Here is a 19,080-nt window from a genome sequence, read left to right on the forward strand (position 1 = left end):
ACCATGAGGCACCTTGTACACTTCACAGTCACGCCCGGCAAGTGGTTAACACGCGCTATCAAGAATCTTCCCACGAGTTGACATCTACCGCTTCGATTTTGCTCGTTACCTACCTCTTCGGAGCCAGCTCATGAGATAGGAAGTAGCCCCGTTATTTGGGAACATCATCTGCTAATTGAATCTACTTGACTCATCTACTTCTACTTCTACTTCCCAAGTCCCAAAGTAATCAGAACAGAACGCGGTAGATTTTGATACCTATCATGCAACCCCGAGTACAATACAACCAGCGTCTAGAATAAAAATGTAATAGGTCATAAACAGCTCTTAGTAACGTCATAAAAGCGTCAAAAAAGGAGGAGAAACAGAAAAGGTAAAGCAACCCTCAGGGAAAAGCTAAACCCCATTTACTATGCATCCTACCTAACTAAACCAACGCAAACAAGGCAACACCAGATGCCAGAATAGCGGACAACAAAGTCGGCATCAAAGCACCCGCCCCACTCGACTTAACACCCAACAAAGCCGTAGGCTCGAAACCAGTCGGCGTGGTTGAATTAGTGGTACCATTCCAGCAGTAGTTTGAGAAACACTGGGTACAGATACTCGGGAGAGTGGTACCAGTACGCTCAAAGGAGCGGGCGAGAATGGCACAACCCACGCAGGCAGTCCAGTTTCCGTCCCGAGTGCTGTTAGCCATAGTCGCGACTTCGTAGCCGTTCAGGATGATATCGTCGCGCTGGGTATCGTTGTACGACAGGGTGAAGGTGGAGACGTTGGACATGGCTGAGTACGGGTAGTTGGGGACGTAGACGACCAGGGGTGCTGGACCAGTGAGGTTGGAGCTGTTGCAGCCGAAGAAGGTAGGGCGAGTGTTTAGGCCCAGGTTGACGAAGGTGTTTTGGTCTGGGATGGCGGGGAAGGCGGTGCCGTTGCCGATGCCGGTGCTGTTCAGACTGCGCTCGTAGGTAGCGACTAGAGCTGTGCCGTTGGGCCAGCTGTAGGTTGTATCGGCGGAGGAGTCAACGGCGAAGATTACGTCGACGTGGCGCTCGGGTTGGATGAGCGGGTGGAGAGGAACGTTTTGGAGATCTTCACCGCCGTCGACGACGTCGAGCTCGGTTTGGGCTGCATAGGGGGATGAGTCGTTGTTGTAGTGGTAGAAAGGGTTGGGATCGTAGGCGGCGATATCGTCGTCGGCCTTGTCTAGCTTCTCCAGGATATCGGTGAAGATGTTCTTCACCCAGGTGGGGAGTGAGGTAGTGTTGATTTGGAGGAGGAATTGGTTGAACAGGGTGGACGAAGTTCCAATGATGAAGCCAGCGCTGTCGAATCCGTTGACGCAGGTCTCGTTGCTGGGGAGGGAGCCGCCTACGAATCTTGATCCAAGATACTTGAGAGGAACGAAGCCGTAAATTGTCGGGTCCCAGGTGCCGAACTCCCAAGGGTTGAACTCGTACACGGTCGAGTTACTACCGACTACCGACTCGCCGGGGTTACGGCCGTCTGCAACGACGAGAGGCAGGGGGTAGTTGCCATCGATGAAGTCTTGGGTCTCGCCAATGGACGACCAGGTATATTGAATACCGCCATTGCTTGCGTTGAACATCTGATAAGAGAGAGCTCGACCCCTATAGTAACAATGTTAGTGATGTTTATCCTAATGATCCAAATTGACAATGGAGCTTTACATACCAGATATCAGTGATTGAGGTATCAAATCCGGCATCCTTCTTATCCTCCACAGCGGTAGCTATGTCCTTGTAATAACTAGCCGAATCCAGGATCTGAACACCGCCAGTATCCGGTCCCTCGAGGATAGAGTTACCAAACTGCCACACAGCACCATCCGTGTGTGTCTGCAGCGACGAGATGGTGGTGAAGTTGTTAATATAGATCGAGCCCAGCAGCCAGCTACCACCACTCAGACCGGACAGATAAGTAGCCGACTGCAGCAAGCCACCCAAATGACCACTGGTAGTTGCATTATTCGTGCGACTATCAAAGGCCTTGATAGCACCAGCACCGTTCATCAACGCGCGGTAACCACCACCAGACACGGCAATACCAATGTTAGGCAGATTGGAGGAATTGCTCGCGTGCTTATCCAGATACGAGGTCACATCGAAATCGCCGACCTTGACATGACCGAAGAAATCCTTCATAGCCGACAGGGTCTTATTGCGACGAGTCTCCAGCCATGAAGTCTCATTCGGGGAAAGCTTGGCGGCACTGCGTACCGTTGGGCGACTGGCTGGGCAGCTCACGTTGGTCGGGGTATATCCATCGGGCGCATTAGGTAGGGCTCTGCCGGCAAGAGCAAGCGAGAACTCTTCGGGGTCGATAGCACTCGGAGCTGCGAGGGCACCTGAATGATCATCGACATGTTAACAAAATGGCTTGTGATCGCACAAACTGGCGAGGTTCGAGGTTCACGGGACCTTGCAGGACCGAAGGAGGCCCAAGGCCCAAGACCCGACCGAGAGTAACAACGTACCAGAAAGGGCCAGCGCAAGGCTGGAGAAGAGTCCAGCGACTTTCATGATGGTTTAACAACCTCTTCTTCACTGAGATTGAAAAAGGAAAGGAAGGGGTACTTCACAATCCGGGGAGAATGGCAGTCGCAGCGAGGGGGTGCCTGGATTGATATTTATGCAGGCCGGGGACGCCGGAAGCTTAGCCAAGCCTCGGAGCTGGAGCTCATCTCCCTTTCGTTAGGGTCTCATTCCCATCTTGGCAAATAATGTGCAAAAAATTGAACGGACTCAGATCGTTCCCGGGGAACCGTCAATCATGGCGCAGCGAGTGGATGAGTAGCGAGTGGAGCTGGTGATGTCAAAAAACAATTGGAACGAACCCTTCCGGCCCCCGAAATTAATTTCCTCGAGAGAATCGGCGGTGTATACGCTGGTGCATAACTAGGTATTATTCCAGCTGAAATGATTGATTTTATTTTGGGATTTTTCATCCCTACAGGGCTGAGCTGAGGTGAGCCTGTGCCACGCTTGATGTTGTATGATAATGTATCATAATATCATTATTATTGTGATGCTTGTCTGCTCTCGGCCCTCGTGTTTTTCTGCATGAAACGTCATCGCCCGTGATAGTCAGCGGGGATCGACTTGTCGATCATCCATCTTGAAGGAGTACATAAATCTGGGGGCTGATAATTGTATTGAAGTCGCGAATTGACCCTGGGGTTCATAGATTGGGGCATAACTACGGAGTAAAGGTTCGCGAAAGACCCTCAAAAAGAAGCCCTCGATCTTGCGCCTTCGCACTAAAAATCCATTGGAATAAGAATCTACTTATGATGGCTCTTGTACGTCCCAGGTCAGATCCGTATTCCTTATCAATCAGTTAGCCAGGCTACTGCATTTCCAGTTTTCATCTCGTACCTTCGTAGTCTTCGTATCTCGTATCCCGTATACTGCGCTGCCGAACTACTGTTACGGAGTCTTTGAGTAATAGATTACCATGGCGCCAAAATAATTAAATTGCATTAGAATTTGACTATCGCGAGTGCAACAAAATACCCACGATCAGAGATCTATCAACGACGTCTTTGAATGTAGTTATTCATCCCCTTGATTCCATCTGCCCATCACCCAGCCCGACCGCCGATCCACCCAAGATTACCACAACCCTTCCAACAGGGCTCCGCCCAAGAACCAAACACAAAGTCCCTAGGTGGGCGAACAATCCCAAACGGGGCATTTAAAGACATGCAGCCGGGAGATCCGAAAACTCCATCTTTACCACCCTACCAGGCAGCGCAATTTCCCTCTCATCCATTGGATATCACTGTAAATGCGCCGAAGGAGCATAGACGGGGGTCGGTAGTGGCTGAACCATACCCGATTTATGCACCCAAGGCCCTTAGAATGGATACAATGGAATCGATGGATCGTAGATAGTGTCCGAACGGGGCGCGACACTTGCCTTAATAGAGCAATGTGGCTGTGGCTTGCCGGTTAATCCGGTCGTTGGATTGGGGCTGAAGGAGGTGGTGGGTTTAGCGCAAACTGTGGAGATTAGGCGCCCACTTGGGGCACTTTGTGTGGGAAGGAGTTATGCACATTGCACGGTCTTCCGTAGGTATATACTTTACTTTTGTAGTGTAAGTTAAGTTTGATTGGTTTTTAAAGACTGTGTAGGGTAGATTGGAATGATGGAATTGGTAGTGTCGTTTTTCTCGGAAGCTGCGACTTGCTGCTCCATTTATTGTTACACATCTTGTGGAATAAGGAAACATCGGTGACTGAAGAAGCTAACTGATCATTGCGGAGCGAAGCAGAGCGTCAAACTTGACGCTTGATTCGATATGATTGGTCGGTTCCGTTTTAGCAGCAGGTGACCTCACGTGATCCGTCTTCTATTTTTGAGAAGTTCAAAATTCAGACATCAACATACTACCGGAGGTCACGTGAGATATATACTCACTAGTATTTTTGAGAAGCCTAGATTTTAGGTATTATTAAGATATCTCTACTATCTCTACTAGCTCCATTGTGAGTAGATTAGTTAGTAGATTAGTTAGTAGATTAGTTGGTACATTAGTTGGTACATTAGTTGGTACATTGGTTACTACTACCCCTCCTACTTTAACTACTTCAACTACTAAGCGAAAGCAAAGCGAAAGCAAAGCGACCAGCGTGATCGGGGGGTTTTAGGGGGGTCGTTTAATGAATAAGATTAAGCCACTACGCGACGCAATTATTCTGCGAGACCAACCCGGAACGGGGTCCGGGGCCTGCAGACGGCTTGTAGTCTTATTAGATCTTCCCAATACAGGTCATAGGCGAATAAGCCAATCAAAACCTCCATTTGGAAGAAGTGTCTCCAGGGGTCCACGTATTCCCAATCTTGCAACTGCCCACAAGAGAATCCCCCTCCACGAACAAATTTAACCCTAAATAACAGGGCTTCTCTCTGCGCAGCCCATTCCTCCCCATCTGCTTAAATTGCAGTTTATCCTGGAAGGAAAGCGTCATACAAAGTATCAGGTCGGTGAAGCCGAGCCTTACACCCAGCATATCTCACACAGGATGCCCATGAGACTCGAGAGACCTTCCATGTAAGCCTGCTACTCCAGCATTCGCGACTGCTCACATTGCTAGCTTTCCTGTCCCGGGACACCCTGCACTGAAGGGAGATCCTCACATATAAGATGCAGCCTCGAAGAAAAAATCATTGTCTTCGAGAGAGGACATCAGCCTCTAAACCTCATCGTGGAGTTTGGCCATGTTCTGACGTTTAGCTGCAATGCTAGACGACTTTTATCCTGAGCACTGGCTCCCGATTCTGAACGCTGATGATCCTGAAAAATAAACTTGTCAGCACTGCTTTGTTTCCAGGCTAGGGGGAGGTCATATAGAATCGATGTCAACTCACAGTCGGGTACAATACAGGCTCATTTGATCAGAGCAGGTAAAGGGACGCAGAGGAACAGGCATACAGGGCCAGGAATTGCCGAGCAGTGGTATGCCCAAGGTCCATAAATTCGTGTCTGAAACCCATCCGATAAAGGAGAGAACAAGGTCGAGCCATCCATCCGTCATTTTCTTCAACTGTATAACAATCTCTGGTTCCAACTCAGATACCCCGGTTCTGTCCTTGTAAGAAACCACTTGTCGTGTATCTCTCTGAGGGGTTTTGTACAGTGCCATCCTCTCTCATTTCGAGTACTGTGCACCCATTCTGCTAGACCGTGTGACGAACAGGCCACCACGAACTGTGTAAGATGAGTATAGGCCCTCAAGAATCTGTGAAGGCTGTCCCAGAGAATGCAGGAGATCACTCACAGGACAGATTTTCAGCCTTTGGTAAACAGAGACGAAGCTGCAGAGTGGGAACGGACTCTGCTGCGGCCTCCCAGCTCAACGACCAGACGAGAGTTTGTCAAACGCATTATATACCGTGAGCTGCATGGCGATATACAGCAGGACTGGCCTGCTTTCGTGACTCTTGTTCTCCAGATCCTAAGAATTGAAGCCCACTGAGGAGTCGGCCGACTGATCTTTAGATCGTGCAGGCTATTGGAGAACCACACGAGTTTCGGCTCGTGTCTCACACGCTGCGCTTGTGTGAAAGCAGTGCCGAAGTAATAGAGCAGATGCAACGCGGAGATAACCTGAAAATGGTGAAGAGAAACTATAGACACGCGTGATGGCTTATAACAGCAAAAGTGTAAGTGAGATTGTCGCGCGGGGACCCGAATTAGAAATGTGAAATCCAACTTGCCTTGATGTTTGAACAGATCTCTGAGCTCCTCCATCACTTCCTTGTCAGTGACAAGGAGGTATGTCGTCCACACTATGAAATGCTCAGTGCAGAGTTTTGAACCCTCCCACACTGGCTTCGTTCACAAGTCGTAGTAGAGAAACCCAGTGAACATGTATCTCCCATCGCTTGGCATGCATCGGCATACAATCCACTTTTATAAAAAAACAAAAAGTATTATAATTATAACTAGAAGGGTGTAAGTGGTTGCACCGCGTGAGGGACACGAATTAGAAATGTGAAACTGAACTTACCTTGAGGTTTAAACATCTTTCTGAGCCCCTCCAGCCCTTGCTTTTCACTGACAAGGAGGTCTGTTGTCCAATCAAGGAAGTGTTTAGGAGAGAGCTCTCCGCGCCTCATATATGGGAATCTCAACTTCAGGGCTCTGGGAGTCAAAGTTAGTCGGTGCTATTTCTCTGGAAAGTTCAAATCAATTGCCCACTCACAATTCTCTCAGCTGGCGACTCGTCACTAGCGATTCCTAGGCAGCTCTTGAGTGAGACCGCTTGTATAATGTGAACAGAGGAGCAACTCATAAACTAATCACTCATCGACGACGACGATATGACAGTCAATTATGATCTGTCCCGAAGCGGGCTCTTGGTGTCGGAAGCTGGGCTCCATCTGGATGTGCAGTCTCTGCTTAGCAAGGACCAGCTCTGGCTAAGCCGAGGGCTCCTGCAAATGAAGCTATTGGCCGGATGGCTATCTTAGATGTTCCAGTCATCTCCCCAACCTTGTATGGTGTAAAGGATGAGCTAGTCTCACCAGGAGACAAAAGTCAAGCCTAAGTATATAATGACTGGTCGACGCAGAACTAGTACGTGTGAGCTGTTAGCGGAAGATGAGCGAAGTTTAAAGACGAGCAGGTGACTTACAGTCGACAGGGTAACGATGACAAATGCTCTGGCAAGAACAAGAATCTCAGCGATCGTGAAAAGCACATGAGACAGCACGCTTTCGGTTTTCTGTGTGTGACTAAGTCGTAAAACCGATTGCCCAGATAGTGACCTCAGAGATCTACCGCGTCGCCGAACTAGTTTCCTTGGCCGGTGGGTGAGGAATCATCAGGAGCTGTACCCCCTATATATGGCAAAAGCGAGAGATACCTCCATGATGATTATATAGTGGCCAAGTCCGATGGTGTGCAGATGTTGTGGTTATGAAGTAACATCCAACCGGTAGGCACCAGGAGTGATCGGCTCCCGCACCGTCTATAAGAGCAAGTAGTGCCGCGGCTACGATTATACCAGCCGAGAGACTCTGGTTAATTTTGGGCGAGTATGTCATCTTTATAATAGCAGACTTCCTTTCGGAATCTGTATCGTGCTGTCAGTAACCGCGTAAGGCTCTTGGAAAGAAGGCGTTAGGCACAGACCATCAGAGTATGACAATATGCAAGAGTGAATCATATCCAAAAGCCAGGTAGCATATCTTCAGGTCCAGAATCTCGACACCATGGCCTCGGAAGCTTCGCAGTATGATATGTGAATGTGGCTGCTGGCATCCATGTGAGATCAGCAGTGCTGTTCCACAAAGGCGTTTCTGAGAAGGTGGAAGATTGTCACCGAACAGTAGAGGTGATCGCCGAGGACCATAGGTAGCTCCCCCTTCCAGCAATGGCTGTCCCTTCTTGGGCGGTATCACCCAGTCTTGGAGACCATTTGAGTATATAGAGAGTACCCTCAAGAGAAAAGTTCCGTTTCTTTCGATTATAGAGGGAGAGAGTTAAGAGATGGAGAAATTTTACCTGGAGACGGGGAATTGGAAGCTGTATAAATGCTGAGGCGACAAATTTGCCGGATGTTCCCTTCAAATTGAATGCAATCAGTTCTGAAACGAACAAATAAATGGCTGCAGAATTAAACAAAGTACAGTTGCATGTTAGGAAGGATGTTTGTTTGATTGTGCTGGACTGGACACCTAAACCAGGCTCCCAGGATTGTGCCTCAGATCTAGAAGACGGCTTGGCCCTGCTTTGCAAATCAGTAGATCAGCGATATTAGGATTACGACACCTAGCGAAGGATATGATGGAAGTTCCTCCTTTCTCGTATTTTCTTCCTTGCCTTGCCTGCAGTAACAGCGCCATTCAGTCTTCCCTATTCTACCTACAGAAAGGTGCCTTTCCGTCTGCTGCGCGCTTCCGTCCTCCTTGTCCTGCTGGCAGGACTGGAGTCCTCCCTTTGCCGTCGATTAGAATTGGTTTATTATCATTAAAGAGTTTCTGTTGGGTTCTTTGTAAATTGCCGATGGCCTCTAGGCACTCTCCTATCATCTGCTTTCACCAGAGATAGACGATATGCTTATCTCCAGGACTTTTCTTTCTACTTCCTTGACGTAGAGATTTTACACAGGAGACATTACAAAATTACAATGCACCAAAAATAGCATGAGCTAATAATTCATGGAAATGATATTAAAATCAAATCATTAAAGCATCCCGTCGTATCGGAACATCAGCATGGATATCATGAGCCGGACCGTCCACAACGGACTCCAGCACAAACCCCAGAACTTAATAAAAATGAAAAAGATAAAAAAAAATGAAATACATAAAGTATCTCTAGAGACTTTCTAACCTCGATTGTCTCATATTTAACCCTTAACGGGACCAATCTCGGCAGCCTCCAGGATACCCTGGGTGCTCTTCTCATCAGCCTCAACACGACCCTCGGGCAGGTTGTTAAGCTCATCTTCCTCCTTATCCAGGCTCCAGAACTGGATGATGAACAGGACACCACCAACACCGGAGATCACAGCGAAGACACCGTAGTTCCAGACCAACAGGGGATCGCTAGAGAGAGGGTTCAGGGCCTCGGCGATGGCGGCAGAGATGGCGTTGGTGAAGAGGGAGATGGCCTGGATCAAGGAACGCATGTTGCGGGGAGCCTTGGAGTAGGCGTACTCGAGGGAGGTGATGGAGGCGAAGATCTCGGACAGAGCGATGAGAACGTAAGCACCGGTCTGGGCCCAGACGTTGATGGGGGCGGCGATGACGGAGCCATCGTCGGCGGTACAGCTGTTGGCGTTGTAGCCACAGGGGGAGTCACGGTAGATGTAGTGCTGGATAACAGCGGACCAGACCATGGCCAGGGAGGCGAGCAGGAAACCGACGGTGATCTTCTTGATGGCAGTGAAGCGGATGCCCATCTTGCGGAGACCGGGGTACAGGACGGCATCGCAGATAGGGATGAAGATGATCAGCGCGAAGGGGTCCAGGTTGTTGACGACATCGTTGGGGACACCGTTCAGGGTCATAGTACTGGCCTGCGCGGTCAAGTTGTTGGTGAGTTGACCGTAGGCCAGCCAGTACAGAGGGTAGTAACAGAAGACGGCGCAGGCGGCGAAACCACGGCGGACCTCGTCAACCCAGGCATCGTCAAAGGTCATCCAGGCGGGGCGAGAGCCGGGGGCGATGTTGGAGGGCTTGGCGGCTTCCCAGAGAGTGCCATCGTGGGTGCGCTTCCAGAACTTGACGGGGTTCCAGTGCCAGCGGTCACGCAGGGCAAACATGAAGACACGAAGAGCCTTGGAGACAACAGAACCCTGAGGAGGAGACTGGCGGTAACGCTTGCGTCCCCACCACATGACGAAGGGAGTAGTGAGGAACATGATGGTGGGGAGGAGGTAGGCCAGCCAGAAACCGACGTACTTCTCGGCGTAGGCCATGCCGATCTGACCGATCAGAGCACCGATGTTGATGAACAGGTAGAAGTAGTGGTAGATACGGCTCTGGGTGATGGTCGGGTCGACAATGACACGCTCTCCAGAAGGCAGGGTGCGGACCTTGAGATTCACAGCGGGAATCTGCTCGACGACCAGGGCGGAAATGTTGGGCTTGAAACCACCGGTACCCAGACCCATAATGATAACACCGAGCATGAAGACAGCGAAGCAGGCGGTAGTGTTGGTGATGATGGGAGGAATGGCCGAGAGGACCAGAATGATGTGACCCAGAATGGCCACGGCAATAGACCAGCAGATGGTCTTGTATCGTCCCCAGTGCTCATCGGCAAGGTAGGCACTGAACAGGGGAATGACGTAGCACCAGAATGTGTTGAAGGTGTTGATACCGTTGGCGGTTTCCACACCCTTGCCCAGGGCACCCGAGACACCCTGGGAAGTGCCACCACCGGCGCCGGTATAGTGGTTAGAGCCGGCGGGGCCATTGATCTGGGGCAGGGAGTGGTTCACAAAGTTGGAGTCTAGAGAGAGAATAAGATTTGATGGTCAGCCATTAATTCACTCGATCGGGCCAAAAACAAGGTAGAGTCCGGAAAAAACATACACAAAACCTGAGTTCCGTAGTAAGAGAAACGCTCGCACAGCTCGACAAAGGCGACGGTGTAGACAGCCCATGGGATAGGGGCGGAGACTCGGCGAAGAGCATTGGGGCCGTGCAACTCCTCCTCTGTAGGATCCTCGTCACCGAGCTGAAGGTGATATGAGTCCGAGACGAGACTCTTCTCGGGACGACTGGGATCGGCGAGCTTCTCGTCGACGGTGGTCACGACACGATCAGACTCCTGGATGTCCGAGGAGCTGGAACGGGTCACAGCTGTGGTCGCCATTATGAAGGCCTGCAAGGAGAAGCAGGAGGGGGGGGGCGAACGGAGGTGGAAAGGGTGGAGAAGGGAGAACGTGGAGGAGGAGAAGAGAAAGAGGGAAAGCGAGGAAGCGAGGCAATCTTATAGTCGTCTCTAGTGTGGTGGTATCCAGCAGGAGCAGCAGCACAAACAATCGAGGTCTACGGAGTATGCAACCGAGTCCGAGTCTCCATGTGGACCCGAATTTAGTTTGGCATATTGTGATATTTCTTTTACGTTTTTACATTTTTTAGGTTCATTTGGCGACCCATTATCACACGAGGAAACAAATCAGAGAAAGTAAGAGAAACTCCCATTCAAAAATCGAAAAATAAGACCATGTTTTTTTACCCCAGACTTATCACGCCATCCAATAAAGATGGCCACCGGGACTAGACTCAAAGGGGCAAGACGTCCGTGGTCATCGGCAGATAAGGCTTTATGCTCGACGAATTAGAAAACTCTCCAGATCCAAGCAAGATTCCATGCAGACGACGCCGGGCCTTGGCAGACTACACTAGACCCGGTCCAGCACTGGTTGGTGGATGCAACCCGTCCCGCGCCATGTAACTCTCGTGCAAGACACCCACCCCAATCCTTGTGAGTGGCTTGCCAGACAACCTAGAAGCTTAACCTAAACTTGCCGGCGTGGCCTCGTTTGTACCCGCAGGGCCTCGGCTACGGGCGTCTGTCTCGTCCAGGGGGAGACGCCGGTAGTGGGTGGCAATCAGCCACTTAGGGTATAGATTACTCCGGGATCGAGAATAGGACGGGAAGTAACGAGGCTAGCGTGGATGGTCAAAAAAGGGGCGGGGATGTCGGGACTGGTGGAATGATAGTGAGCTATCAGATGAAATGGACAGGGGGTAGTGACAGTAGTCAAATCATATGGCATAGGAGGTCCGACGGAGAAGCCGGACACACAGACCGCGCGCGGCTGCAAAAGGTTTGCACGGACTTGGAAGTTGCTTAAGCGTTGCTTGACTGTTGCTTGGCCTTTGCTTATCGTTGGCCTAGAGTCTGGGCGGATATCTCCGTGGCCACGGAGACTTTTGCAGAGAATTCCGTACTTTTCTGTGTGTTGGACACTTGGAACACTTCGAACCTTTCGGTCGCTATCGGTTCCTGTTGGTTCCTGTTGGGTTCCTGAGGAAAATTTTCCTGGTGGCTTGTGCACTTTAAGTTTGCTGGCTGCCAAAACCTCGTGGCTGCGACCGCTGGCTTTGTAGTTTGGTGTAGGTTTACTTTAGCTATGGCTGAGAGTGGAGGCCCAGTTAATTGCTGTCCTAACCACCTTCCTAACTGGGGAGTCGTTCCCCATCTTGATAGTTATTCTTCCAACGTCGCTCGAATCTGGTTGGTCTGAGGACTCAACTTGGGTTGATGGTCCCCGCTAAACTTAATTTAGGTTGGTTCACCAGGAACTACCAGCTGGAAGTATGTACTTACTGACATCGGGTTATCTCAGCCGAATGAATTGCTTCGATAACAGCCTCGCAAAACCACCTTCTGCAACTAATATCTGACAGCCTTCTGGTGGCTGATCCCTCTACCCATTCACAACCTCCTGATTACCGATATTACCCTTACAATCATCGTAAACCCCTCTAAAAACTATCTCACCACCCGACAATAAACGAGTCCAACCGGGAAATTCTAGCGGAACAAGCACTTTCGAGAACAAAAACAATATCTGTGCCAAGAATCGGACTCCGCTCCCCTCCTTCTCCAGTTCCCCGTCTCCAATCTCATCCGGTTTCCGAATCTCGGCTGAAATTCCACGTGTCGGTCCGTTGTACCTAGTGTGGCAACCTCCTTATCGAGGAAAGTTCTCGCGCGAGGAAGAGGGTCTCGATGCTTCCGAAATGATCTTGCCGCGATCGGATTGGTCCGTAATTTATCGCTCAGGGACGTCTGGGGATGGACGTTGTGGGTAGCTGTATGTCAGGTAAGGGTGGTCTGCTTTGTGCTCCATAGTTCCATACAAAGTACGTGTGGTGGCAAGGATTGGACGGATAGAAGTACGGGGGTACTGGGGAGCCTTGCTACCGTCGCATAAACTAGTGGCGATCCAGGTTGATTACCCTGATTAGATACTACTCGATATCGACTATCTAGTCTGCAATAGTCGAGATAGGTAAGTGTAGATAGTAGAGAGTAGTAAGCAGTAGTAAGCAGTCGACTGTACTACCTACTGCCAAGTTGGGTGGCGACCATTCCCGACAACCGAATCAGCCACAGGAAGAATCTGATCTATCGGTTCCAGCTTTGCACCTAGCGCCTTCGACGGCGCTTACAGTAGTAGTACTACGTACTTTTCTGCAGTCGTACACATTGTTGCCTTCATAGAAGGTTTTAATTATCAACGGTACACTTCTGTGGAATTCTTGCAAAACCAGATGGTCATGATTGTCGCATTGGGTGGCAAACCGCCTCAGTGGCCGGCACTGTGGCTGCGTGGCTTACACTTTTCGGCCTCCGGTCTCGTGAGTCGTGAGGGACCTTCTAACTAGGGAGTAGTCCCGAGGCCAAAAAGCAGACATTATTCATCTCGAAGCCTTCCCAAAATAGACATAGCGTTTTTATCGATTTGCGCCTCAGAATGTGGGTGGACATCCCCCGGGCGTTCCACGACTCGAGACTGTCATACCGTCTGTCGTACCGTAGTAGTAGTACCAGCAGGCCACGATGTTGTGCATTGTGCGACTCCCAATTCAAGGCATTTAAGATCCTTCTATCCCATACTCGGTCGCAGTTGCCGAGCACGAACAACCCAGCTAGGAAGTATCTTCAAAATTGTTCTCGTAACTAAGGGCATTGGCTATACTCCCTGCCCTCGGCGTGTCTTGTGTGTACCAAATCAGGCATGCCGAGAACCATGTCATGACTTCACCGGTCCGCAACCGACTCTATCAAACTCTCAACTAACGACACCTACCATCAACCCCAAAGTGAAAATGAAACTTTGACGTTCACTAATCCCGCCAGTAGCCGAACCAAACTCGAGTCTATCATGACGACCTTCCTAAGTAGTCATCCTCCTCCCACAAACCCTAACCTACGAGTTACAACAATATCACTCGACCCACAAACAATCCAAGGACGATCATAAGAATTATTATTATTATAGACAAAGCACAGACAAATCTTCATTCGCCCCACCCCCGCGCTCAAAACATCAAATCGAAACAGTCGACTAATCCCCAAAGGGACCGAGCGAGTACGCCCGGTCGTGATTGGTGATTGAATCTGGGGTTCTCCAGTGTGGATGGGCGGGGAAGAATAGTTCCACTCACAAGATTAATCTGGGTAGAGTACATAATAGAAATGTTGTAGTGGGTGGGAATGTCACTGGTTGTGCGGGGGTGGGTTCGCAGCAATAGCATCATGGACTTGCTGTGGTTAAGTCATGGGAATGGTCGGTTGGCTTGGCGTGCTTAGAAGTAAGAAGTGTTGGTTGGATTGGAGGGAGTGTTATCGATGGCGGTGAGGGGATTAAATGTAAGGAGGGGGTTATCGGGGCGTACGAGAGAGGAATTAAGAGTGATGGGTGTGTTAGACTGTTAGTGTAAGGTAGAATTAATTCTCCCTCCCTTTGTGAGAGTGTGTAGGCGGAAATCATCATGAGACCGGGACAGGCAGAGACCACAAACTTGCTCAACTTGGTATCAAAAACTCCTTCCAGACACCCCTGCTCCTCCTATTACGCTATAATTTGCTAATGAATACCGTTCGCACCCCCAGGTTTTCGGTCTCTGTGGAGCCGATCTGTCAAAAGTGGGCGTGTGGGTCAGATCACATCAGTAGGTGCATTAACTCGAGCGATCGATATAAGTCTAATCAACAATGAGAAAAAAAAAACACAAAGACCATGAGACCAAAAAGATAGCCAATATAGAGAGAGAAAAAAACGATGGTGTGTCAAAACCCCACGCTATCGCTGATCGAAAGAAAGGGAAAAAAAAATCAAATCAAACATGACCAAGTCAACGCCATGCAAATGAGAACCCGAAACCCAGTTCACTGGATCCACGTTCTAAGATTCCGTAAATGATTACAATTCGTCAACATCCCCTCCCCCTTTGCCGCATTTACCACGCGGCATGGCCACCGTCCATGCGCAGGTCACTACCAGTCATGAAGCTGCTTGCATCGCTGAGCAAGAACACCGCGGCGCCACGGTACTCTTCCGGGCGGGAAAGGCGGCCCAGCATGTTCTCCTTGGGCCACTGTTCGCGGCGCTCGGGGAACTCGACGAACAGCTTCTCAACCATCTGGGTGACGATGTAGCCCGGGGAAATAGTGTTGACGCGGATATTATACTGGCCCCACTCGGCGGCCAGGTTACGGCCCAGCTGGATGACGGCTGCTTTGCTGGCGTTGTAGGCGGGGCAGATGAGACCCTGGGAAGAACTTTCTTAGTCCTGGGATCGGACGGGTAAAATGGAAAGCGGGGAAGCGGGAGGTTTTAGGCGTTATTGCGGGGGAAGAGAGACCATGCCCAACCGGGTATAGGATCAAGACAGGAAGGGGGGAATTTTCAAGGTGGGGGGGTTCGATATGGGAATACCATGCGCTTGTAAGGCCACCAAGTGGAACACAAAGAGGATAATGGAGGGAGGAAAATGTAAAGGAGGGATGGGGAGCGTACCCGATTGGCAATTGTGCCGCTCATACTGGCGATCATCGCAATGCTGCCTCCGTTGCCAAAGCGAATCATCTGCTTGGCCACGGCCTGCGCAGTCATGAACACACCCGTCACGTTGACCTCGAGCATGGTGTTGCTGTCCTTGGCAGAGTACTCCAGAGCCGGAGTCTCCTGCTGGATGCCCGCCGCAGCGACCAGGCCGTCCATGCGACCCTCGGTGTTGGCAATCGTCTCAATCACGCTGTTGAGCAACTCGGTGTCCCGCACGTCAATGCGACGGTAGTGCAGCTCCGTTCCGAGTTCCTTGGCCTTTTGCTGGATCTGTGCGAATTCGGGAGCCTATTTATGGAGGGAAGATGGTTTGTTAGCGACGGGTGGCTTGCGGATAGGGATCATAGATATGGAATGTAGAAACGTACGGGCTCCTCCAGACGGTCCAGGGCGTACACCTTCGCACCGGCTTCCAGCAGGGCCTCGGATTGGGTCAGACCCAGGCCACGGCCGGCACCAGAAACGCAGACAACCTTGCCAGCGAGACTGAACTCGGGCATGCGCGACTTTTGGCCCATCATGACGGGCTGGGCAGTGGTGGGGGCAGTGGGAGCCTCGGTGGTTTCAATGGCGACGGACATGGTAATGGATGTTGGTGATTAAAGTGTTGGTGGAAGTATAGATAGACGGGTATTATAAAAGGACCAAAGCAGGTGTGCCAATAAAAAAGAGGTCAAAAGGCAGTCGTCGAACGATTATAAGGGTATTAAGTTCGGGAGAGAATACAATTGAGATGGTCAATGGAGGAACCATGGACCAGAGCAGGGCTTCCTTTATATAATAACAAAAACGAGAGAAACCTCCCTTGGAACGGACTCACGATACCGTGACCTCCGGCACTTGTCCCACCCACGACTGGAAGGGAAAAAAAAGACAGGGAGTCAACTCGAGACCGAACTGGATGGCGCGGTCCCCGACGATGGTCTCGTGAACACGCAGAGACTGAAAAGTAGGCCCAAACGGGAAATTCTCAGTCGTGGACATCGTGGACGATGGAGTTCTGGACCCCCCAGCGGAAGAATGGCATTGGCGCAGCAGCTTAAACGGGCGTGGCGACAACGGGAGTGCTATTTACGGCTCTCCCACGTCAACCAGTTTAACCAGGCAAGCCGGTATACCAAGTATACGTTGATGGCTATACCTTGATTTCCCGAGTAGCTCCCAGACCCTAATGATGTATAGATGACCTGCGTTAAGAAAAATACATTTGGCCATCTTGCAAGTATCCTGGTCGCAATTACATTTTGCCTTGAATCGTTGTTGCCACAGGCTAATCTGAACTTTTGACCCGGGAGTAGTTCGCGGGAGAGCTTCCAAGAGGCCAAAGGTACTGAAGATCGGATGCCCGTTTTGGGCAAGCCGATCGACTTCCCCACCCCCGTTCAGGTGACCTGCTGGTCGTCCGGGGAAGCGTGCCGGTGCCCAACCAATTCTTGACCCTGGCCTAAATGTTGCATGCTTTTACTTGGATTCTATGGTGAGTCTATGATATTACTGCTTCGTACGATGACTCGGCACGAGCGACACTGGAGACTATCCTACCTTGCAGATCTTAGAAGCTTCTATCGGTCATGTGGTCAGCATTAGTCTCGAATGAATGAATGTGCTTGCTTCCCGTGGTGAGGATTCCTGTGCCTAAGAGATGGGGGCAAAGTCAATGGCACTTTCTACAGATCGCTAAGCATCTTACGGTTTTTTTTGGTTTATACTATATCCTATAGTTAGAATCAATCCCGAAAGCTACTTGGAGGTTTGATGTATTCATTGAGTGAGCAAGACAAAGTTCTTCAATTCTTGATTGATTTTCCGTGATGCGCGATCGATGTACTTCGGCTCTTCCCTACAAACATTCAATTTGACTATGCAACACCTCATGGTCTCGAACACCCTCACCGATAGCAATCCGTTCTCCAAAAAACAATAATAGATGCATTATTACCCTAGATTTAATTGTCCATGTGACCAGCAGAGCCTGCCTCGAACATCTCTCCCTCTCTTCGCGGACAGCACCCGGCCCAGAACGCTAAGAACATACTTACCCGTTCGGGCAAATCCGAGGCCAACCTAGTTCCACTTTTGTTCTCGTGAGCACTCGTCCGTTGTCCCTGGAGGCTAACGAGCTAATTCACAATAAACATCGACACCCCAGTCTTCTAGAATTTTTTGGTTGTCTGGTCCCTACGAGTCTAGCCCTTCCCCTTGGTGCCCTGCATTACTACTCTATGGTATATCTCACGGCTGCGCCGAACTGTTCATTACTCTCAGACCGCTGACGAACCGCGACCGGTCTGGACCAGGCTGGTTCAAGATTTGAAAGATCGGCGGTCTGTGTCCCCCCGGCTTCTCATGCATTGCATCTCGATCCCCTCTATCTGACCTGCCATTCCCTGTCCTTCGCGATGCCGTTGGCCCGTGCCCAAGCTATGGCCAATATTTGTATTTACACGTGCCGTCGATGAAGGATTTCCCCCATCTAATAGCTGTCGAAGATATGGCCGTTGCGCCGGGCTTTCAAATGCGATCGAACCCTGAATAGCTTACTTGACACTTACCGAGTGTCGATCGTCTCGATGCTGGCGAAGTGCCGATTCTAGGTCTATCTAAATACACAAAAAAAAGTAGGATCTTTGGAGCTCGAATTAAATAACAACTCGATTACAACTTGTTAAATATTTATTGAATCTCACCCTCTGTTGAATTCTCCGTGTTTGCTATTCTGGCGGGGTACTGTGCTCCTTTCTGGGTCTTTCGTTCTTCGTGATACAACCCCACGTTTCCTATCGTATGCCTCGGGCATCGAACGCGGATAGCCCGATATGAGGACGCCACTATCGCCAACATGGCCTGTGCTCCTCGTCCCGGTCGTGAACTCAACAGCCCCATGCGATTCCATATTTTGGGGCGGTAAAACCGCTAAAGTGTTATCAATAGGTAGGAGCTATCTGCTTTGTTTTGAAGTATACAGATACATATGCGCCAGACGGCCCGCTAGAATGACCCTCCTTAACCTTAGGTTCGTGTTTCATCCAGGATGGACGAGTATTATGCTCTCCTAGTTGTCGACTTTGCAGAAACAAGTACACCAGTTTATCAGTAGGCTTATTCTGATACGCGGATAGATGCATGAACCGTTAATTTGGGGATCCATGTTCAAATTTGAAGACTATTCCTTGGGGCTTGGAGGATGCGTACCTCTAATTAGGTTCTCGTCTCCTTCAGCCTCATACAGGCCTCGGCTAGTACTTCAAACCTAGAATATATATTCAGGAAACTCGGAGGGTGAACACGAGCGATTTGAGATACAAAGTACAAATACATTCATATCTTGGGTACCAGAAACAAATCACCTACTTCTAGCCGAGGCACCAACGATTAAGGTTGTTTGTTAGTTTAATTCTCGTATTAGCTGCGATTTGGTCCCACCTGATGTTGTTGTTGTGACCCAAACCCGGTGCCGATCATACACATCACGTGAGCGTTACCGTGGAAACTACTCGGGCCCGCTCGA

At 50.1% G+C, this 19,080-nt stretch overlaps 3 protein-coding genes across 3 annotated transcripts; all 3 read right to left on the minus strand.

The window, feature by feature from the left end:
• Positions 1-427: 427 nt before the first annotated feature.
• N7496_000720 (lysophospholipase family protein) lies at positions 428-2,543 on the minus strand (the record flags this gene model as incomplete). The annotated part of the gene is made up of 3 exons (XM_056693651.1): positions 428-1,631; positions 1,696-2,368; positions 2,498-2,543. The coding sequence occupies 3 exons, from the start codon at positions 2,541-2,543 to the stop codon at positions 428-430; spliced, it is 1,923 nt and encodes a 640-aa protein (XP_056560380.1).
• Positions 2,544-8,882: 6,339 nt separating this feature from the next.
• On the minus strand, positions 8,883-10,858 carry N7496_000721 (uncharacterized protein; the record flags this gene model as incomplete). The annotated part of the gene is made up of 2 exons (XM_056693652.1): positions 8,883-10,492; positions 10,576-10,858. 2 exons carry the CDS (start codon positions 10,856-10,858, stop codon positions 8,883-8,885), a joined length of 1,893 nt encoding a protein of 630 aa, XP_056560381.1.
• Positions 10,859-14,964: 4,106 nt separating this feature from the next.
• Positions 14,965-16,153, minus strand: N7496_000722 (putative short chain dehydrogenase; the record flags this gene model as incomplete). The annotated part of the gene is made up of 3 exons (XM_056693653.1): positions 14,965-15,276; positions 15,525-15,860; positions 15,941-16,153. 3 exons carry the CDS (start codon positions 16,151-16,153, stop codon positions 14,965-14,967), a joined length of 861 nt encoding a protein of 286 aa, XP_056560382.1.
• Between the last annotated feature and the right edge of the window lie 2,927 nt (positions 16,154-19,080).

The sequence above is a fragment of the Penicillium cataractarum genome (assembly GCF_028827025.1).
Source record: "Penicillium cataractarum strain IBT 29864 chromosome Unknown utg000001l, whole genome shotgun sequence".
Taxonomy (NCBI): Eukaryota; Fungi; Ascomycota; class Eurotiomycetes; order Eurotiales; family Aspergillaceae; genus Penicillium; species Penicillium cataractarum.